The 23297-nt window shown below is 40.1% G+C and overlaps 1 protein-coding gene across 5 annotated transcripts in view; it reads left to right on the forward strand.

The window, feature by feature from the left end:
* The window catches only part of Dync1i2 (dynein cytoplasmic 1 intermediate chain 2), a 48335-nt gene extending 25874 nt beyond the window's left edge, over positions 1-22461 (forward strand). For 3 of the 5 annotated variants that reach the window (XM_052182680.1, XM_052182679.1, XM_052182682.1), the window contains 11 exons: positions 4851-4946; positions 5170-5332; positions 5634-5733; positions 6164-6289; positions 7125-7271; positions 7647-7760; positions 8053-8186; positions 9435-9579; positions 17724-17864; positions 19965-20090; positions 21810-22461. In XM_052182680.1, coding sequence (XP_052038640.1) covers positions 4851-4946; positions 5170-5332; positions 5634-5733; positions 6164-6289; positions 7125-7271; positions 7647-7760; positions 8053-8186; positions 9435-9579; positions 17724-17864; positions 19965-20090; positions 21810-21923 — 1406 coding nt within the window. In that variant the 3' untranslated portion in view covers positions 21924-22461. The remainder of the gene's footprint in view (positions 1-4850; positions 4947-5169; positions 5333-5633; positions 5734-6163; positions 6290-7124; positions 7272-7646; positions 7761-8052; positions 8187-9434; positions 9580-17723; positions 17865-19964; positions 20091-21809) is intronic. The other 2 variants (XM_052182681.1, XM_052182683.1) reach the window with 1 other exon arrangement.
* Positions 22462-23297: the final 836 nt, after the last annotated feature.

The following is a 23297-nucleotide window of genomic DNA, read 5'->3' on the forward strand; positions in this document are numbered from 1 at the left end:
AAGAAAGAAAGAAAGAAAGAAAGAAAGAAAGAAAGAAAGAAAGAAAGAAAGAAAGAAAGAAAGAAAGAAAGAAAGATTCACAGGGGGTGGGCAAGATGGCTCAGTGAGTAATGATACTTCTGTCAATCCTGATGACTGGCTTTGATCTCCAAGACCCATATTGTGGACTTAACCTCTGTAAGCTATTCTCTGACATTCACATGTGCACTATGGCACGCATGGGCTCAGGCATGTGCCTACACACATACATACACCTATTAGATAGGTAGATGGATGGATGGATAGACAGACAGATTTTAAGGTTTTTTAAAAATATTAAGGGAAAGTCATTCCTGTCTGGTCTGGACTTTTAAACTAATGATTGGGGAATTCTCACTTCTGATAGATGTTTACTTATAAATTGACTAATTTTTATGAGCCACAACTTCCCTGATTTAAGTTAGGAATTCATCATAAGATATTAAATCATCTTAAAAGGGTATATACCAATATAATAAGACTAACAATGAACTGATTACCAAGTGATTTATAACCAGCAGTGTTTGTTTACTATGGACTTTCTAAGATCTTGCATATTACTGTTTAAACACAGATATTGTAGAATTAGTCAAAAGTGTACTTTATGGCTTCTTAAATGTATCTTAAGTATGAATGGCATATAAATAAGAGAACTTGTTCAGAAGACACCTTCCTTCAGTTGAACAGAAGCCACCTATCTCACAGGCGATTTAACCAGTTAACCACCACTTTGCTGACTGTTCTAGCAACTGGAATTTCACTCCTGGCTGTTGTCTGTAGGTGCAGCTTAATTTACAGAACAGTTTTCTTTTATTCTCACCAAAATGCATCACAATTTGATGTCACTAACTCGAAGTAAAAATTCAGTGGTTCATTAAAGTTAGTTTTCACATGCATTAGCAAGAGATGGGCCGTCTTAAAGTAGCTGCTACCTTTCACTCTTCACTGCTCGGCCGAAACCTTCGCTTCCCTCTCATGCAGTTAACCACTTAGCATGCAGCAGTGACTGTTCATCAGTGAAGGGATGCGGCATGGCAGTCTTCCAGTTTTAAGTATGTTGTAGCTTACCATGTAACAGGGAGCATCTGGGGCAATCTTTACAACTGTGGTGTTAGATCTGGAGCTGTACTAGTGGTCCTGTGGTAGCTGTGGTTGTAAAAATTCTTATTAAGAAGGACATATTGTGTTCTATCTGGTTGATGATTTTGTCCCTGGGAGCTCTGGGAGTACTGGGTGGCTCATATTGTTGTTCCTCCTATGGCACTGCAAACCCCTTCAGCTCCTTGGGTCCTTTCTCTAGCTCCCCCATTGGGGACCCTGTGCTCAGTTCAGTGGCTGGCTGAGAGTGTCCCCCTCTGTATTTGTCATGCACTAGCAGAGCCTCCAGGTGACAGCTATATCTGGCTCCAGTCAGCAAGCACTTGTGGGCATCAATAATAGTGTCTGGGTTTTGTAACTGTATATGGGATGGATCACTAGGTGGGGTAGACTCTGGATGGTCCTTCCCTCAGACTCTGCTCCACACTTTGTCTCTGTATCTCCTTCTGTGGGTATTTTGTTCCCCCTTCTAAGAAGGACCAGATAGTACACATGGTGTTACCCATGGCTCCAGATGCATAGGCAGCAGAGGACCTTGTTGGACATCAATGGAGGAAAGGCCCTTGGTCCTGGAAAGGCTCAATGCTGCAGTGTAGGGGAATACCAGGACAGGGAAGTGGGAGAGGGGTAATGGGGGACACGGGGAGGGGAGACAGCTTATGGGATTTTCAGGGAAGGGGAATCAGGAAAGGGGAAATCATTTGAAAATGTAAATAAAGAATATATCTAATAAAAAATAATTTAAAAAACCATATTGACTCAGAGAAGCATTCTTCTATTTGAGATACATATATGTGTGCATATGTGTAGTAAATAACCTTACTATATGTGTGTGTGTGTATTGTATGTATGTGTGTGTATATATATTTATATACCTACTATATGTATATATGTATAGTAGGTAATTACTTAAAATATTCTTTATAACGAAAATAGTCTATTTTTGTAGAGTCTCTTTAGAGCAGCCTAATGTTTGCTTTTATATTCTTGGAAAATTACTTAAATGTCCTTTCTGAAACTTGGTTTAAGTACTAATTATAGTTTTTAAGTCAATGTTTAATCATTGTAGAAAAGGATATCAGTTCATTGATTCCAAAATGAAATTCTACGGGGTGTGCTTAAAGAGTTGCTGCTAGCCATCCACCTGTCTTGGCAAATGTCATGTAGCAGACATTCACAGATCAGTGGCTAACACACTTTATCCACATCAATGTTTCAGAAGGAAAGAATGTCTGTATGAGATCTTTCCTGTTAAATATGCATATTAGACAGTCAGTACTATAATATGCCGATTATATGTATTGCAACAGGAATCTGACTCCCATCTTTGGGAGTGGTAAGTAGGAGTGGGGTAGTACAACCAAGTAGAGAGGAGACAGCGTGGGCCAGGGTCTGTAATTTATAAGTCACCATGCTTGAGAAGGACGTTTGCCTCCAGGGTGACGTGTATATCCTTAGTTTTAGAATTTACATACAGCGAACCTGGTAGTTAATTGAATTAATTAGGAAAGCTGATAATATTAGCATAAACTGAGGTACTTTTTTTTCTCATACTAAATGTAAAAAAAAGGAGAAAGAAACCCACAGTGCTATAAATTATTCTAGAAGTCAGCTTATAAGTAAGTGTAATTAAATTATTTCATTTCAGCATCCCTGCAGATTATTTTGTGGCAGCGGTGCATCCTAATGTTTGAACAGGACAAGATAGAGTCACCATCAGGCACACTGTTTTCAGATTAATAATCCTTTGTGTATGAGAATTCATCTAAGAAGGAGTAGTGTCTTTCTGTTTCTCTATGTGATTATTTTGCCCCCAAAAAAGCTTTCATTTTTTTAAGTAGCACAAAAGCTGTAATTGGCATGCTTTGTAAGGAAGTGTCAGTGTGCAAGAGAGTGGCGATCACTAAGAATTCTTTTACGTGTTCTTTCCCCTTTGCGCCACCGCCTCCTCAGCAGGGTCACTGAGATCACTAGCTTTTCTTGAAATGGCCATTTTCCCTGGCAGGTGCATTATACCCTGTATTTTCAGATTGTTTTTCCATTCTGAATGTTTGGCAGGTTGATTGCTCTGGCTGCATTGACGGAGAAAGGGCTGACAAATGCGGTTGGGCTGGCTGAAAAGACAGTGATTACTGTTTTCCTTTGTGGCTGATTGAGGCCCTTGAAAGGAAAAATTTTAACCTTCACCATTTGGTTCAAAAGTATGAGCATATATTGAAATCACTCGTGCCATTTATCCCAGTTCTGTAAACTTGTCAGACGTAAAAATCGCTCAATTTCAAGTAATGTAGGATTGGCATACGTCATTATCATTCTGATTAAGTTGGAGGTTGTATCATTGTGTGCGTTATACAGTGTCATTTAAAGCTTTCTGTGCACAGGTACAGTTATATTTTTATTGCTTATACTATAGAGTTGGAAAGATTTTCTTAGCTCTCTAAATCTAACACCGTGTGTGGTTTGGCAGCTGGTGTGGCCTACAAGCTGCATTTTGTTTGCAGGGTAAAGGCTTGTCTGTAGCCTCCTGGAGTGTGGGTAATTGCACAGGCTCACCATTGGGGAGAGAGACACGGGATTGGAAGCAGTCAAGCGGAAGAATGTTATGCCATCCCCTTGCCACCTTACAGCAGAAAGACAATCCCAGCAGTGCCATCTGGTTGCTGCTATCTAGTCAGCTGGCCTGACTGCTGGGACCATGACTTGGCAGCTGGTTCCCATCCTTGACCATTCTTTTGTGTAGGGTGTGTGTGTGTGTGTGTGTGTGTGTGTGTGTGTGTGTGTGTTTTAGATCATTTTGTACGTGGGTTAGGGAGATGACTAGAAGGAAAGTACTTACTGAATAGCCTTTCATTACTGGAGATGGACCCTGGTGCAGACGCCTGCTGCCATTCCCTGATGCACAGCTAAGATGTGCACGGGCAAGAAAAATACATGCTTTTTTTTTTTTTTTTTGCCTTTTTATGAATGTTACCTTAGTTTTTAGCAAAAAAGAGATGGTAGACAGGGTTATATAACCTATATGTCCTATAACATTTTTAAATAAATTATTTCAAGTTATATACTAGTTCAGGGATTCATGAGATTTTATAATTTTAAAGTCTTATAAACATTGTATATACCCACTTATTTTTATTAAAATTAAAGAAAACTGTTTTAAGTGCTTATTGCCACATCACACAGTGATAGATAATGAGACTCGCATTTAAAATGACAGAATAGAAAATGTGATCTCAAAGCTATTATCTTTAAAATCTGCCTCTCACATAGCAACCTGAGAGTTAATGTAAGCATCGTTATGTCCCAGGAAGACCCATCAGACACTGATGGTTTCAGATCACGAGTAAGCATCCAGCTCTGTGGGCTGTTTTAGACATTTGATTTTCTTCATTCTGCCGCATTAATGTGTCAGCATGCTCTACAGAACTGTGTAGGAGTCACATGTTGTTCAGTCTAGAATAGTAACGCTTGTAAGCTCAGACTTCAGTGAGGAGTTCATCCTACATATATCTTACTTATGCTTTACATGGTTACGGAGTAGGGTAACTTGACGAAGTACCACAGGTAGTTTAAAGTTAACGTTCCTGTTTCATTCTTTAAGTTGATGTTGGTAAAATTCCCATTGTTTGTATGTACAAGTGCTCACCTTGAGGAAACTGAGACGTCTCTGAGATGCTTACTGCCTCAGAGGCAATTGACAGCTGTCTGTATTAAGCAAGTCTTTGTTTATTGTTCAGATGAGGAGGAGGAAGATGATGTAGCAACTCCTAAACCTCCTGTTGAACCTGAAGAAGAGAAAACTTTAAAACAAGACGAAGAGAATGATAGCAAAGGTACCTTAACATATTTAAGGTTTTGTGTTTCATTTTGTTTGCTGATTCCTTTTAAAACTTGTTTTATTATGAGTTAAAGTAGAATAAAATGCTTTAAATCAAAGAGGTGAGTTTCAGTTCAAAAGAATATGTGGCATATCTTGAACCCTATTATCATAGTGAGTTAACAGGATTTAATTGGCCTAAATCATACTTTAAAGACAAATCAAACATTTTTTTCCAGCTCCCCCTCATGAACTAACTGAAGAAGAAAAGCAACAAATTTTACACTCAGAAGAATTTTTAAGTTTCTTTGACCATTCTACAAGAATTGTAGAAAGAGCCCTTTCTGAGCAGATTAACATCTTCTTTGACTACAGTGGGAGAGATTTGGAAGACAAAGAAGGGTAATATTTAATTCCTAAGATCACAGCTTCTGCAGTCTTAAAGTATGTTAATATTAAGAATGACACAAAAACAGCCGGGTGGTGGTGGCGCACGCCTGTAATCCCAGCACTCTGGGAGGCAGAGGCAGGCGGATTTCTGAGTTCGAGGCCAGCCTGGTCTACAGAGTGAGTTCCAGGACAGCCAGGGCTATACAGAGAAACCCTGTCTCGAAAAAAACCAAATCCAAAAAACAACAACAACAACAAGAGAATGACACAAAAATAATGCTGCCTTGGGTGGGGGGGTGATCTTTTTCTGCAGGGAGATTCAAGCAGGTGCTAAGCTGTCATTAAATCGGCAATTTTTTGATGAACGTTGGTCAAAGCATCGAGTTGTTAGTTGTTTGGATTGGTCTTCCCAGGTAAAGTATAGAAAACGAGTTGTTATAACTCACTTTTTAATTCTAATTAGCATATAGTTTTATTTTGGTTATAGAACTTCTTGTAATTAAGTCAGTGTGTGTCATGTTAAATAAACAACATTGGGTGGTGGCTCTAACATTGACATTGTCAAGTTGACTTGCATACCTTGGAAGGAAAAATTGGAACTGCTTTTAGATTTGAAATTCAGGACTTTATGTTCAAACCCAATTTTGCTAATTTAATTATCCACTGAACACTTGATATAAAATTAAACATTTTAAATGTTAAGCTGTGCTAATTTAAAATTAGACTAGCATCTTGGTAGGTATAACTATGAAGAATTTTCAGAACAACCTGATAGACAGTTAAGAACATAAAATAGTTCTTATGATTCATACTTTTTTTTTCCTTCTTGTTTCTTGTGAGCAGTATCCAGAATTACTTGTGGCTTCCTATAATAACAATGAAGAGGCTCCTCATGAGCCTGACGGGGTAGCCCTCGTGTGGAATATGAAGTACAAAAAAACTACCCCAGAGTATGTGTTCCACTGCCAGGTAAGGTCGCCCTTCAGCTGTCTTCCCATGTTTAAGGATTCATTCATGAATTTAGACAAGTGCCTTTTTTCTTTGCCCATCACCATGATTTTATTGGATTGGCATTTGCTACACCACCCATGTTTGCACACAGCCGTCAGACACAAAGCTGAGCGCACCGTTCAGTGTGATCTGCCCTTTGGCTTCCCTCACATCTCTTAGGATGTTTACTCAGGCTGACAATCCTCTGCAGGTGTGACTTTCTGTTACTGTGATTGACCATATAGACAGAATCTGCTGAAATACATCGTTCCCATGCGAAGTGGGACTTACTGCTGAATGTATAATTAGACCTCAGCCTCTGGATCTCTTAGACATGGCCTGAGGAGTTGCAACTAAATAGTGTTAAGTAAAAACATGTGGTTGAAGTAGGAAGCAGATGTAGTTTTTTTTAAGTGGATTTAGCAAAAGTTGGAATTTGTGTCTCTTGCTGGTTGTATAATCTTAATATCTTAATAGTGTCATAATTCAAAATAAACACTTCAAAACTAATATATTCTTTACTGTCATATTACAGTCAGAGGTCAGTCACAGGCCAGCTTTGCTTAAAATCTGTAATTGATTGAAGCAAGTTTTACTTTGTTTGATAATCATGTAAACATATAAAGATCACATTTGACTTTTAAACAAAAACTATTATAATTTCTTCTTATAATATTAAAATACATTGGATTGTTTTTAAAACTTCTAATACCTTAAGCAATAGAGAGGTAAATATTTCAGGTAGATTTGCTTTTCTAATTCACCAGACCTTTCTCACTTAAATCATAAATACAAAAATTCTACTTTTTTGCAGTCAGCTGTAATGTCTGCTACATTTGCAAAATTTCATCCGAATCTTGTTGTTGGAGGTACATATTCAGGCCAAATTGTGCTTTGGGATAACCGTAGCAATAAAAGAACTCCTGTCCAGAGAACGCCGCTGTCAGCTGCTGCACACACAGTAAGTAACTAGTTATTTCCTTAGAGTTTTGTTTGTTTTCACCACCGACTATATAGTCCCAGGAGAGTGACTTCCGAACATGTTTCCTTGTATGTGGAGGGTGCATATATCTTGAAGTCATCTGTCTTCTAAGACACCCTCTTGTTAATCAACAGAATAGCAGCAAACTTCATGTTAAAACTAAGTTAGCGCTGGGCTGCTGTTCCAGCAATGCTCGAGGTCCTAGTTCCCCTCCCAAGAGCAACAAAACAAAAACTGTCAGGCTACAAAGCTGTGTAGATATAAAATGGAATACCCATAATTAGACTAATTTTTTTGTGTGGGTTTTATTGTTGTTTGTTTAAATAACCTGTGAAAACTGTTTTATGTCTTTAGCACCCTGTCTACTGTGTAAATGTTGTTGGAACACAAAATGCTCATAATCTGATTAGCATCTCTACTGATGGAAAAATTTGTTCCTGGAGTTTGGACATGCTTTCCCATCCACAGGTAGGTAAACCTAGGAATGTGAAGTTTTGAAGTTAAATATTACTTTTTAATTGCATATGAACCCCTGTGTGCATTTTATCATTTTTATACCATTGCACAGATTATAAATCTAAGTATGTGTTGATAGTTTAAATAGATCTTACCAAAGCTTTTCATTTAACTGAGGTAGGTTTATACTAATTGTATGTTAAAACAGTAGCACACAAGCTAGTTAAAACTAGAATGAATTTTGACATTAATGAAATTTGACATTAAAGCTCTACAAATTAATTTTCTCATTTTTCCTATGTAGGACAGCATGGAGTTGGTTCATAAACAGTCCAAGGCAGTAGCTGTAACATCCATGTCTTTCCCTGTTGGAGACGTCAACAACTTTGTTGTGGGCAGTGAAGAAGGTTCTGTGTACACAGCATGCCGGCATGGCAGGTAAACCTAGTAGGAATTAGACATCATTTAAAATTTCCCCATGAGTCATCTTATTGAAACAACTTGTTCCTTATTTAAGTAGAATTCTCTCCTAGACTTGGGACATTAAATTTGGGCACTGAAAACTTGAGTTAATTTTTTTTAAAGATATATTTATTCTGTATGCAGCATTCTGCCTACATGTATCCTACAGGGCAGAAGAGGGCACCAGATCCCATTACAGGTGGTTGTGAGCCTCCATATGTTTGCTGGGAATTGAACTCAGGACCTCTGGAAGAGCGAACAGTGCTCTTAACCTCTGAGTCATCTTTCCAGCCCGAGTTAAATTTTTTTTAACTGCAGTAGTTTGGAGTCATGTGTTTTTGGACTGTGTGGGTTGCAGTATGTTGTCATCTGTGTGTGCTGCACATGCTCACAGAAGTTACTGGTAGGAGGTGTGTTCAGCAATTAGAAATGCAGTGTGTATGTTCTACATATTGGCTTTCAGGTTTATAAATGTGATTGTCACCTGTTTTCTGTTTAGGTTCATTTGAACTTTTGAGTTTTAGTCTGAGCCTACTGATACTGGTATAGCAATGTCACTACATATGTTAAGCTGACTAATAGTTCTCCTACTGTTCAATCTGTTTTGAAATTGTCTAGCTGTCCTTTAAAAACATTGAGCATCTGGACTTCATTTCCAATACAGATCGCCTTCATTTCAGAGCTTTTGATTTAAATTAGTCCAGATTGTTTCCTACACAGCATCCTTATACATTCTCCCTACATGGCATCCTTATACAGTCTCCCTACATGGCATCCTTATACAGTCTCCCTACACGGCATCCTTATACAGTCTCCCTACTCAGTCTCCTTTGTCCTTGTTCTACCACCATGGATATGGTCTTTTCAGTTCGTTTGTCAACAACATGGTGTTTATGCTCTAAAATGCCCCTGCTGTATTGGCATAAGTTAGGTTGATGAACTATGAACCCAAAATTGAGTTTGAAATTAAGCCAGGATCTGCTGTATAAACCCACAATAAGATACATTGGCTAGATTTAATGGTGCAGGCATTTAATCTCAACCCTCTGGAGGCAGGGGAAGGTGGAGCTCTGGTTTTAAAGCTACCCTGGCCTATATAGTATGTGCCGGAGCAGCTCAGACTACATAGACCTGTCTTAAAAATGAATAAGTAAAAATGTTAAGAAAATAATATGTGGTGTACTTCCAAGAGAGGTCCCTAACATGTTCACTTTTATGAAATAGCAAAGCTGGAATCAGTGAGATGTTTGAGGGACACCAGGGACCCATCACTGGAATCCACTGTCATGCGGCTGTTGGAGCAGTAGACTTCTCACATCTGTTTGTCACTTCGTCTTTTGACTGGACAGTTAAACTTTGGACAACTAAGGTATCTGAAACACAGCATTCTGCTCATTTGGTCAGTTTCCTGACACAAGGTGGTGCTCTAATCCTGCAGGCATGGTCTTAAATCCTAGATAGCTTCGAGTTGTTTCCCAGTAAGTAGACCCCGGCAAGGAGTCACACAATGTAACAAATATGATGGACCCACAAACTATTGAAGAGCTGGCTTCTTCCCACTTCAGACTTCTCAAGCAAAGATCTGTTTTCTCTGAATTGTGTTGGGGAAAAGGCCCTGGTGTCCCCTATATTCCCTCATATAATTTCATGCAACTCCACACAGAAGCCATTCATTTGCTCTGTGGAGAGCTAAGAGACATTCAGGACTGCAATGGCTCACAAAGGTGATGGGAATAGAGAAAGAGTTCACAGTCAGTCGTGTACAATAAGACTACACAATAAACATGAATCATTAAGAAATCATTGTGAAGGCACATGTGTGCTTATTGTCTTAGTGTAGTATAACTAACTTTATTGAAGCTTAGTAAACTGGTTACTTGAAATAGGTACTTAGTGATGAAAGTGTTCTCTGTTCCTCCAGTAATTCCAGTGCGTGTAGCTTGGCTTGGCCAGTGACAGTCTCAAAGACAGAGCTTAGGGAGCATGACCTCTGTGGCAGACTTTGTCATTTTGCTTAACCTTGTTTTATATTTAATTTTAACGTGCTTGCTTTTGAGTTCTTCTGTACAATCATAGTGTTGCTAGTAAAGCTGCACATTCACTGTGTCCTGGTCTATGTAAGCTGCTTTGTAAGCCTTATTTTTCTTGTCAGTCTACTTTTTCTTAACATCGACTTCTTGAATCCTTCACCATGAAACAAAGTGTAGAGATATACTGTGGTTCTTGAAGATCTTTGGAAAACACCTAGGATTCTTTTTTTTTTTTTTAAGAAATATTTATTTATTTCAAGTATGTGGGTACACTGTCACTGCCTTCAGACACACCAGAAGGTGGCATAGGATACCCAATACAGACGGTTGTGAGCCACCTTGTACTTGCTGGGAATTGAACTCAGGACCTCTGGAAGAGCAGTCAGTGCTCTTAACCACTGAGCCATCTCTCCAGCCCCCAAATCTCGTATTCGTAAGAGATGCTTTCTACTGTAGTGAGCTAGTTGTGAACTTACTAAGTTCGGCCTCGGCATCCAGAATATACTCAATGTACACTCTGGTCCTGCTGTGAGCCCCAGTCTCAGCCTAACACGAAATGATTTAGAAAACAGCCTCACAGAGCTTGCTTCTAAAATAGAGCATTTTCAGCTTTGACATTAACAGACACAAAAATAGCACTTAAGTCTATGAAGGAACTATCTAGAAAAGTGCCTAACACACTGTCCAGCACACAGCAGGCGTCATTCTAATCGGAGTCAGAGCCTAAGTGCATTTAATCAGTCTTCTCATTCACCCTCGGATCTTACACTGGAGAAAGGGTAGAGAAAGAAGAGTCTCCCAGCCATGAGCAGAGACGAGCATGGTCTACAACTCTGTGTATATGGGAAAATACATACTCTGCTCGTAAACAAAGCAAGATGCGGAATTAAAAGATAAAGTCTACCATTTCCACACAGGCTTCAAATATCCATATAAGTTGCAATATTTCTGGGTGTGCTTTCTCATGAACTAATCCTGTTAGAGTCAAGGGGGACATCCTGTTTTTGACACATTCGTGTCTAGCTTCCTATTTTGGCTATTTGGTGACTTGAGTGGTTGATTTTTAAATGTCAGATTTTCAGTTTGCCAGCGTCCTTTAAATTTGAATATACATTAACAAGATTTGAAAATGAAGAGCTCATCTTGCTCTTCATCATAACAGACTGATGGGTATTTGGTTTTGTGATTCTATATAGATGCTTCATTAATAGTTTATATTTTTGTTTCTCTGTTTCAGCATAGAAATTACTTTTATTTATTTGTGTTTGTGTGTGATGCATGTATTGTGTATGTGTGTGAATGTATGTGTGCTTGTGCAAAGTACACAAGTACAAGTCACAGGACAGCTCCAGAGTTAGTTTCTTCTGCTACCTTGCCAGATAGACTATGGAATTTGGATCATCAGGTCTGTGCTCAGGCACCTCTAGCCCCTCACCCATCTCCCCTTTCCCAGAAGAGATTAGAGTAAGAATGATTTTCCTCACTAATTAAGTCTTGTTGTCTCTTTTATTCACTCTCAAACATTATTCTAATTCCATTGAAGCTTTTATTTTTACATTTTTTAACTTTTTAAAAAATGTATTTTACATGTGTGAATGTTTTGCCTGTATGTACATCTATGGACCACATACAGGCCTAGTGCCTTCAGAGGCCAGAAGAGGACTTCAGATCCCTCGGAACTAGAGTCACAGATGGTTTTGAGTCACCATATGAATGCTGGCAATTAAACCTAGGTCCTCTGCTCTAAAAGCTGGCAGTACTCTAAACGACACAGTCATCTCCTCAGGCCCCATTCAAAACTGTTAAACCAGCCGCTCACTTTATGCATTTAACAGACTTCACATGACTCCTTCTCTGCCCCTCCTTTTTAAGTGCCCCCCCCCCCCCCCGCCCTCGGAAGTGAACCCCTGTGAACTGGAAGAACGCGTCATGAGATACTGCTGTATCTCTGTTCCTTAAGCTCTGGCTCTGCCCCAGTTTCCTCTGTGTGTAAGTTTTGTAAGAGTGGAGTGCGGAGGCGGCAGTCTGACACTGCCCCTGTGTACTCTAAAGCTGTCGTCAGTGTGAAGCTCTCTGATCTTAGCTTGGTGGGAAAATTTAAAACCTGGCCCCATGGTTCTGGTTCAACAGATTGCTCTGGATACTTTTTGACCTAAGCCATTTGCAGTGTCAAAAACACACAGAAGTAAACAGTGAACATCCACATATTGCTGAACGTTTTGTTATTGTTGTTTTGTTTTGATTTTTGAGACAAGGTGTCTCTACATAGCCTTGACAGTCCTGGAACTCAGTAGCCAGACCAAGCTGTTCTCAAACTCTGAGAAATCTGCCTGCTTCTCCCTCCCAGGTACTGACTGAGATTAAAGATGAGGTACGATGCCTAGCTCTTTCATATTAGTGAACTTCAACCAAGATGATAGTGCTATAATATGTAGAAGTCACAGTTAAAATCTCAAAACAGTAAACTTGAAAGTCCACAGTAGAAGCACATTAGTTGGTCTGAAAAACAACAGAGAGAACGGATGAGCTATGAAGTTTCTTCAGGGTAACCTGGAAGATGGTGACTTTAGCTGACTTGGTAGTTAGCTGAATGTCCCAGCACATCTTAATACACTGTCCTAGGTTTATTCTTAAAAGAAGTATTTTGGGGAGCTGGTATCTTAATGCATGCATAGTATATTGTAGTTTCAGAATCATTTTTACTATGAAGTGGCACAGTTAGGATTATTTCGTTAATCAGGTCATTAAAGTCACTTTTAGTTTTTAATGATCCATTGGCAACTTAAACTTTTGACAGTGCAAAAATCTGGCAGTGTGCCTGCTTATTTCATAGTAACACTAGCATTAAACAGTGTTAAAAGATGTTACCATTGCTTAGAAAAAGAAATGTTCCCTGGGTGATGGTGATACATCTCTTTAATCAGGACTCTGGAGGCAGAAGAGAGAGGATCTCCATGAGTTCAAGGCCATTCTGGTTAAAAGAGCAAGTTCTGGGACAGCCAGAGCTACAGAGAGAAACCTTATCTCAGAAAAAAGGAAAAGAAATGTTCACGTAGTAGACAAGCTAAACTGAACATATTGTTTGAAGCTGAGGGAATGTCTGGGAAGGCTGGCTGATGCTGCGGCCCCAGTTCTGCCTGGTGGCACTTACCACAGTAGTTGCTACAGGCCAGTGTCTAGACTCCTTTGCATATTTAGAAACTCAATTTTGTCAGCTACTGGAATTGATTAGACAGGGTAATGCTGAATGTAACTAACAGGCTCCTAAGACACCGGTACATTGAAGAATGTCAATTTATTAATTTACAGTCAGAAACTTAACTGCCAGAAGGGCCCAGCTGTTCCTGCTGGCCTGACCAGCTCATTGTTTCTCTGTAGACTACCCACGTGGGAAGCCAAATTATAATCAGAAGATTGCTTGGTGAGCAAGGAATTAGAACAAAAGGAGTTTTATCATTTGAATATTCAGTGGCATCAAGCTAAGATAGCTTGATTCATTGATCTTCAAGTAAAGATAGCCTTGCCATGGGGTAGTTGATTCTCACAATCTGTTGTATGAGACTCCCTCTCTCCTGGACAGTGCTGAAGTAGTGCTATCTTCATTTACCTCGTAAGACTAGTTTTCATTAGTTTTAATAGATATACTCTGCAAGGATTATCTTAATCAGGTAATATGTGAAGTTATTTTTAACCTTGAAATGATTTATGTGTGTGTGTGTGTGTGAGAGAGAGGGGGGGGGAGAGAGAGAGAGAATGTATTTGTGTGTGTTTATATGTGGGTATATGTGCAGAAGATTGGGTCAGGCTGGGCGGTGGTGGCACATGCCTTTAATCCCAGCCTTTGGGAGGTGGAGACAGGTGGATTTCTGAGTTCGAGGCCAGCCTGGTCTACAGAGTGAGTTCCAGGACAGCCAGGGATACACAGAGAAACCCACTCTTGAAAAAAAAAAAAGAAAGAAATAAAAAAAAAAGATTGGGTCAGAAGCATGGGATCCCTGGAGCAGGAAGTTTGCAGGATGTGGGTGTTGTCCTCTGCAAAGGAAGTATATTCTCTTAACCCCTGAGCCATCTTTCCAGCCCTGTAATGATTTCTTTTCAAGGAAACCTGTTTATTTCTCTTATCATCCAGATTGACTGTGGAGACTCTTGTTACTAGTCTAGAACTTCCCACTTAGCCCAGCTGTGAAAACAATTATCTGTATCAGGTTATTACTGCTAGTGTAGCAGCTCATCACAGAGTGGCTTGAAATGACAGGAATGTGTTGTCCGTTTAGGAGACTGCTTAGCACTGGAGAGTCAGAATTTGTTCCATGTTTGTGTCCTAGCATCTAGAGAGTGCCGGGAATCCTTAGTGTTCTTCGGCCTGCAGCTGTTCACTGCGGTCCCTGCCTTTGTCAGGATCATGTGACATTCTGAACCTGCTTGCTTTATTATGTCTCTGCATTCACATTTGCGATCATCATAGATGGAACCCACCCTCATACAGCATAACCCGTGTAACTTGGTTATACTTACAAGTCCTAGACAGACATGAATTTTAGGGCAACATATTCCACCCAGTACATACCTTGGACGTATGAAAAACAGTGTGGCCTGTCCCTTGGCTATGCAGTGTTTGTTCTGTTTATGCAAATGCTAGCTGTTTCACAGAAGCCCTTTGTCTTCATTTCTTTTTGGCAAACAATGTTTTTGCAGGTTGTTTGTAAGAGTAAGAGACCTGTCTATTATGCATTATATGGCTTGGAGGTTCTCATTCTTGGTCTTATACAGGAATAGCTTTTTAGACTTTGAAGTACTTCCTGATACCCAGACCATTGAAATCAGACCCCCTGAAAGGGACCCTCACAACACTATATTTAAAGGTTTTTTTTTAGGTGGCCCCAACATACAGTCAAACTTCACAACTATCAATTTGAAGCCTTTGTTATGAGTAACTTGTCTCAAAGCCTGAAGCTGGCTGCTGGCTGGACTGGAACAGCAGGCTGGGTCCTAGCCCTCTCCAGCCCTCCCTGTGGCCTTGGTGCTAGTTAGGCAGAAGTGCTCTTCAAAGTAAAGGAAGATAGCACTTTAAAAAGATAGTTAAAATGTTCCAATTGGGATTTTAATTTGTAGTATTATATATTAAATTACTATACTATGAAACATTATTTGATGTTAAATATGTGCATTTTCTCTGTGGGGTAAAACTCTGGCTAATCCTTAGATAACTATGGGGTTTTTTTCCAATTAAACTAAAGAAAAGAGTTTTAAAATAGTCATATTTTAAATTGAAAGACATTTTGCTTTCTTTTACATAATTTTAAAAATTGTGATCTTTTCGGGGATGGGGGATGTGCATGTCTTTAATCCCAACACTTGGGAGGCAGAGGCAGGCAGATTCTGAGTTTGAGGCCAGCCTGGTCTACAGAGTGAGTTCCAGAAGAGCCAGGGCTATACAGAGAAACCCTGTCTTGAAAAAACAAAAAACATTTTTTAAAATAAAAAATTGTAATCTTTTACCCAAGCTATATAGTAGTCCACTAAATAGATTAAATATTTGATCTACCCATTTTCTGAGATGGTTAGCAATCTTCTTTTATTTTAAATGTTTTAATCTAATTTTCATATTGCTTTGTAAATAATTTGTGGTTTGTAAGAACGTGTATATACTCATCTGGCTTGCTGACCACTATGACTGTGTCATGCTCCTGAGTATAGTTCCAGATTGTTCCCTCCGGCCGTGTAAACAGTCCATGTATCCATTCTGCTGGCGATTGTGAGTTGCTTCAGCTCCACTCAGAAGACATTGTCTCTGTCTCCCTTTTGTTTTTTATGTCTTGCTATAGAACCCAGGGCAGCCTCAAACTTATCTTTCCAAGTACTGGGATTACAGGTATCACCAGTGAGTCCTGTGAGCATGTGCTTAGTGTAGAACGGCTTGGTCAGAGGGCAGGTGTCTGTGTCCAGGCTGAAGGATAGTGCCTGGCCATCCTACGAGAATCTGCTGCTCCTGCTGCAGCAGCAGGGTGTGTATGGGCCCGATTGCTCTGCACCCTCGTCCCACTTAGAGTTTTCGGGTGTTTTTCCTTTTAACCTTCCAGTGGGAAGTGACATTGCCAGATGTTCTCGTGTATGTCACTGTGATGAAGTATCCTGCCGTGACATTATTGCCCATTCTGTGACATGTCCATGATTTTGCCCTTTTTTGCAGTGCTTGGCTTGGACTCAGAGTCGAGTACATGCCGGGCAGTGTCCTACCTCTGGGCTGTGTCCAGCATGTGGTCATCACATGTTTGTTTCCTCCATGGTAGAGACTTGACTCCAGAGCCTCCAGAATGCTGGGCAAGTACTCTGCCACTGAGCCTCTCCCCAGGCCACAGCACACACATTGAGTATGTGAATATGATTGTTAGCAACTTTGTTTTAGGATTTTGGTGATAGGCTTTAAAACTACCTGGAAATGGGATGTCTGAAGTACTGTCACAGTAGTCAGAGCCTGTAGAATCACAAGTGTGCCAGAAATACCAATGAATTACCTCTGGGTGGCTTTACAAAGCTCACCAGGTGATTATACACATTTCAGGCTAGGCAAGCTGTAGCGTTATTCTCATAACAGTGACTTTAAAAGGATAAAATATACCCTTTTCTGTGTTTGACTTAGTTTTTTAAAAAAATCTTTTGTTAATTTGCAGGGGGTGATGAGGTTTATTGTTTTTGTTTTGTTTTTAGTTAAGCATTATGGGCTACTACAATAACCATGATATTGACATTATCATATCTTTTTTTTTAATTGGGCTGGTAAGATGGTAAAGGTGCTTTCCACCAAGACTGACAACCTGAGTTCAAGCCCCGAGACCCACATGGTAGAAAGAGAACTGCCTCCCACAGGTTGTCTTCCAACCTCGTCACCTGCTCCCACACTCAGGTCTTATCAGTTTTAAGAGTGTGTAAGACCCAGACACGAGCAGGGACCTTACATCACCTGCACCTTAGTATTCAGTGTACATGGAGAGATTCTGGACTCTGCTGTTCTCAGACTGCTCTGTATCACAGCACCAAGTGAGCATCTGCGCCGTGTCTGTCAGTCACTTCTTCCACACAGATGCTGGGACTGTCTGGGTCTTCCATCTTCCAGGCTTGGCTCTGCCAGCTTACTACTGAAGCCGGCTCCCTTTTGCTGGAGACTCCATGAGGCTTTGCTGTTGCTTTCCTTGTTGCTTAGGAGACTTTCAAGAGATTCGAGAAGGCCAGAGCCACTGCTGTCATCTGCCAGGAACTGCACTGACAAGTGTTCTGAGGCCTGGTTTATTCCTTTTTCAAAGATAGTATGACTGCTACTAGCTAGAAAGAAAATGCCACCTAGTACTTAGTTCTTTAAGGAGACAGTCTAGGCTGAGTTGGTATACAACAGTGCCTGTAGGATCTCTGTGTTTTTGGGATGAGTGGGTAAGGATTTCTGTGTGTCCGTATGCTGACTGTGCTAAAATTATCTTTTCCTTTTCAGAATAACAAACCTTTGTACTCATTTGAAGATAATTCAGACTATGTCTATGATGTTATGTGGTCACCCACCCACCCAGCCCTGTTTGCCTGTGTGGACGGCATGGGGAGACTGGATCTATGGAATCTCAACAATGACACAGAGGTGAGCTGAGAAATAACAGAAAAATCGGAGATTTATTGAATAATTTGTGAAGTTTCTTTTATCCCAAGGAATGTAAAAGTGCTCTGTGATTGTAGCTTCATCACAAAGAAACCAAATAAGCTTTGTCCCCTATATGACACACAGCATGCTGTGCGGAGCTGAAGGGAGAAGCGACTCTGCCGTGAACACTGGGCATTCTTACTGCTGGGAAGCAGCCCTGCGCTTCCTGTCCAGGCGAAGTCTCCATGGGCTTTAGGCTATGTTCTCATTCTTAGGCTAGAAAACAGAGTTGCACATTGTCAAAGTGTGTTATTAACCTTTCTTCTGAATTCCCTGTCAGCTTGGATAGGATTGTGTATCATCCGTAAACACTAGTCTTGGCCTGACATATTTGAAAGAAAGCTAATGTATTTCGATGGCCTTTTCCCATGAAGGATTAACTATAAAGTGAATGTGGAGCTGTGTATAACAGCACATGCAGGCAAACCCAAGACTTGGGAGGCAGAGGCAGAAATCCAAGGTCTGGACATATAACTCAGGTACAATTTTGCTTAGCATGTGCAAGACCCTGGGTACAATTTCCCAGCATCATAAATACTAATACCAATAATGTAGAAACGATCACATTTCTTAATTGCTATACCAAATTTGGCAATTCAATTTAACTGTGTCCATGAGTTATCCTTAGCTAGTTTAAAGAGGCCTAAAATGTTCTTAGGTCCCTGGATTGCCTCTAGTTAGCAGACATGATGCTAACAATTGTCAATAGTGGTTGTGAAAGAGTCACTGGTGCCCTCCATCTCTCCTGATTCCTGTTGGAATCTTTACAGATCCCTGGAAGTCAAGAACTTAGTTATCCAAAGATGAGGAAGGGAGAGATATGTTAGAAATGCAAGAATTTTAATACTGTTATTATCTACTATTCATTAATTCGTTCGTTTACTCATGTATGTATGTATGTGCTGATTTGTTTATTTGGTAAGCTGACGACATAGCCCTAGCATACAATGTATGCGCTAAGCTGGCTTTGAACTCACGGAGGTCCTCCTGCTTCTGCCTGACCTCCCCACCCCATGCCTGGTATGGTGATTAAAAGCATGAACCACCATGTCCTGTCCAAGTTTACTTTCTTAGTTTGGATTTTCCTACCAGAAATTTATGGCCATAACTAAATGAAGACCTTTCTCTTAATGGTTTGAGTATAATATCTGTGGGCTAGTAGCGTAAGATTGGCTGATGCAAGCACATGGACTACTTTGGCCATATTTCAAAACCTTAAGTTCGTTTAGCCTGGCTCAGTGAGTATTAGCTACTCTGAGTGTAGCAGATGTGCAGTCAGATTCCCGCAGCCCTGGGTAGGTGCTAACTCCTGCCTGCCTTGGGAAAGCTATTTGTACCAACAGTGTGAACTCTTTCTAGGAGCTACTGTCTGTCAATTTAACTGGCTTTAGCTAGGGAAGGTACAAGCTGCAAAAGGAATTCCTCTCCTTTAAGACTGAACTGTGATCTGTTTATGAGGGAGTTGGAAATATTTTCTTCTTAAAATGAGTTTTAGTCACATGTTTTTAAACAAGTTGACTGCTTAAAGAAGTTAAACATAAAAACCCTTTACTAAAGAGATGCATGCGGCCACGTAAGAATTTCTTAGATAGGGGCTCGAGAGATGTCTCAGAGGTTAAGAACACTGACTGTTCTTCCAGAAGTCCTGAGTTCAATTCCCAGCAACCACATGGTGGCTCACAACCATCTGTAATGGGAACCAGTGCTCTCTTTTGGAGTATCTGAGGACAGCTACAGTGTACTCACATACATAAGATAGATAGATAGATAGATAGATAGATAGATAGATAGATAGATAGATAGATAGATAGATAGATAGATCTTTAAAAAATTTTTTCTTAGATAAGTACTTCATATTTTTCTAACCCCTCTAAAAGATTTGACTGTAATGTCATCATAATAAATTTCTGAACAGAGAGATAGGTGGGAAAATTCTCTAGTCTCATCTCTTCTTAGAAATACAGATTGGACAAGAATTCTTATTTTACGTGTTCAAAAACTGATGAAACTTTTAACTATGCTGCATTTTAAATGACTTAGGTACCAACTGCCAGCATTTCTGTGGAGGGCAACCCTGCTCTTAATCGTGTGAGATGGACCCACTCAGGAAGAGAAATCGCTGTGGGTGATTCTGAAGGACAGATCGTCATATATGATGTGGGAGAGGTATGGGGTTTGTCACCTATAATTTCGACACATTTGTGTAGTGGCACTGTTGTGAAGGTATTGTGGTGGCCAAGTCTATCAGTGTGGCTCATGAATTGTAGAAACTACATGGTTTTGTGCTATCCACCGCAGAAGTTGCTTGTGAAGCCATCTCTCTAAGTGGGCATCCTGTGCTCTCATGAAGCAGATGTGAGGATAACAGTGTATGACAGAACCATGCTTCTAGATTGCTGTAGTGCTAGGAATTCTTCAGACAGGAAAAGAAATGTGGGTTACAAAGTGGACTTAGAGTTTTATAGAACTGATACTGAGATAAAACTGAATTGTTTTGTATTCATAGATTTGTTTGAACCAGATAATAGAATCAAAGATACCATCTTTTGTTAGTTTTTTTTCCAAAAATAGTTACTGTGTATGTGTGTGCCTGAGTATGTGTATGTTCACTGTGTGCATGCTGGAGCTTGTGGCTATCAGAAAAGGGCATTGAATCCCTGGAACAGGAGTTACAAGCTGTTGTGAGTCACCATGTGGGTGCTGGGAACTGAAACTAGGTTCTCAGCAAGAGCTGCCAATGCTCTTAGCCACTGAACCATTTTTCCATCCCCTCCATAGTTGTTTAGAATCTTGAGACCTCAGCCTGGGTGCAAAGGACAGAGTGCAGCATGATGAGTTGGGCTGTCTTGTCACTGCACCCAGCAACACAGGGAGCAGAGCTCACTTCTTCCTGTTTGGTCCCAACTAGAGCCTTCTGGACTTTTTCTACATCATTATTCCCATCCTGTCCGATACTTTGTGGCTATAGCAATCAGATCTTGGGGAAGAGAGAGAGATTAGATCATTTAAAACAACCATTTGAACAATGCATGCCGATATTCTGGGTCTGCATTGGCTGACAGGTGGTTGTTAGCGACACACTCTCTTATTGAAAGCTATGGCTAGTCAAGCTCAACTGTGATGGGTTGTTTGTTTGCTTGGTTGGTTGGTTGGTTGGTTGTTTCAGTTAACTTTAATTAACTCAGTGTAAATTGTGACACTTGGCTAGTTCCTTCCTATTAGATCTTGTATACTGAGAAGCAAATTTGTCCACTGGCCACATTGGATGATCTGTGCCCTGTCATGGCAGTGTCAGTCTCTATATAACATAAGAACAACCACAGGGGCGCTAGGGTTGACTCTTTGAGGCAAAAGCACCATAAACTTCTTTTTCTTGTTTGCTTTTGATTCAACACTATGCTCTGAGGAGTTAGAGAATCAAGAAAGAATACTTTATGTTCCGAACAAACCTGTGTTCAAAAGGCTGATGTGAGAGGGTCACGGATTGCAGGCAGCCTGCTACACAGAGAAATCCTGTCTCAGAAAAGAAAAAATAAAATAACTATTTCATACTAGTAGTGGTGGAAAAAACACAATTAAAAGTTTTGAATGCATTCCTCTCCCTCAGCAAGACCACAGTGCTGCCAGGAAGTCTGCCTACAAAGCACCCTTGTACCCTGGCACTGGTGCTAACAACAGATCCATTTCTGAGGCTGCCACCACATGTTTTACAAACACCTTTTGTTTTGAAATGTTGTAAATCATTGTTATAGTCTCTGTAATTATGGAAAGGCCCTTTAGGTCAATTATTACTTTTTAATGGAAAGATTATTTGAAAACAAAGTAATAGTAGATAAGATGAATTTTTATTTCATTGCTCAGCAAACATTGTCTTTCTTTTAACAGCAGATCGCTGTTCCCCGAAATGATGAATGGGCAAGATTTGGCCGAACACTCGCAGAAATTAATGCAAACCGAGCTGACGCAGAGGAGGAGGCAGCTACCCGAATCCCTGCCTAGCCCTGAAAAGCACTGGAGCCTTAGTGAATTTGGCAAGGATGATTAAGTAGATTTTAAACAATTTGCATGCTTCTGATTAAATGAGTGTTAAAAAGAAATTCCATGGATAATCTGGGTTTAATACAAGAAGCAAAGCTTACAATGCCCTTTTTATATTATATTCACTTTGTTTTGGATTGGTGTCATTTTTAATACGCTGACAACTTTACAGAATGCAGCCTTTTCTGAATTCTAATACATGGGTATATATTGTTAATTATTCTTTTGGATTCTTTTGAACTTGTAATACTATATATAATTATTTCTAAAGCACAGATTAAGTAAGTTCTGCATATTTCTAAGTAGCCACAATTCCTTATTACGCACTACATCCAGCACATGAGTCCTTGTCAGTTGCATTCTCCCTGCCCTGAGTGTGTAGGAATATTGTTCTTACTCCCAGCATGCAGTCGCCTACCTGTTCTTTTCTTGTTGATGCTGTTTTCCTTCTCTGTAGTTCTATGGTAGTTATCTATAAATAAAAACAAATATATGCTAACTTTTCAAATTTTCATTTTTACTTTTTGAAATTTGAAATTTTCTCTTATAAATTTTTTGTTATATATTTTTTTAAGTTCCTAATGCAAGCAGCCACCTTAAATCCTATGCAGCCTTAAATATACACCATATAGGGATAATGTTGCTCTCCCTGGGCATTACAAACTCCTGTCAGTGGAAATGTGCTCTTAGGTTAGCTTCTGCCTGACTGTTACTTGTTCTGATGTAGCTTGTTCTGAAGAATCAATGCTCAACTCCTAGTTTGCACGGATGGAAAGCACTGTGCAGGTGGGCTCTTAGAGAGTGGCTTCTTGGAGAGAGAACACCTTGCCTGCGGTGCACCGGGGGCGCAGTGGTCATGCAGAGTCTGAGCTCAGTGTCCACACTCTGCCCTGAAGTCCCCCCTACTATTGGGATTTACCAGCAAAGTTTTACAAATCTTCAAGGCAGATAGCAAATGTATGCATTGGTGTAGAAGTCAGCTGTGTCAGGACAGGAGGGAAGGGCTGGGCTCAGATCTTACTAGGCTTGCTTGCTCTGAGTCGTCCTTTCCAGGTCTTCACCTGTCAGTCCTTCTGAGCTTCACTCTTCACTCAGTGCAACTTGAACTAAAACATTAGAAATCAGAATTCAACTTTATTTTATTTTATTTTATTTTATTTATTTTATTTTTTTCCCCAAGACAGGGTTTCTTTGTATAGCCCTGCCTGTCCTGGAACTCACTCTGTAGACCAGGCTGGCCTTGAACTCAGAAATCCGCCTGCCTCTGCCCCCCAGAGTGCTGGGATTACAGGCATGCGCCACCACCACCCAGCTCTTTTTTTTTTTTTTTTTTTT

The sequence above is a fragment of the Apodemus sylvaticus genome, chromosome 5, assembly GCF_947179515.1.
Source record: "Apodemus sylvaticus chromosome 5, mApoSyl1.1, whole genome shotgun sequence".
NCBI lineage: Eukaryota > Metazoa > Chordata > Mammalia > Rodentia > Muridae > Apodemus > Apodemus sylvaticus.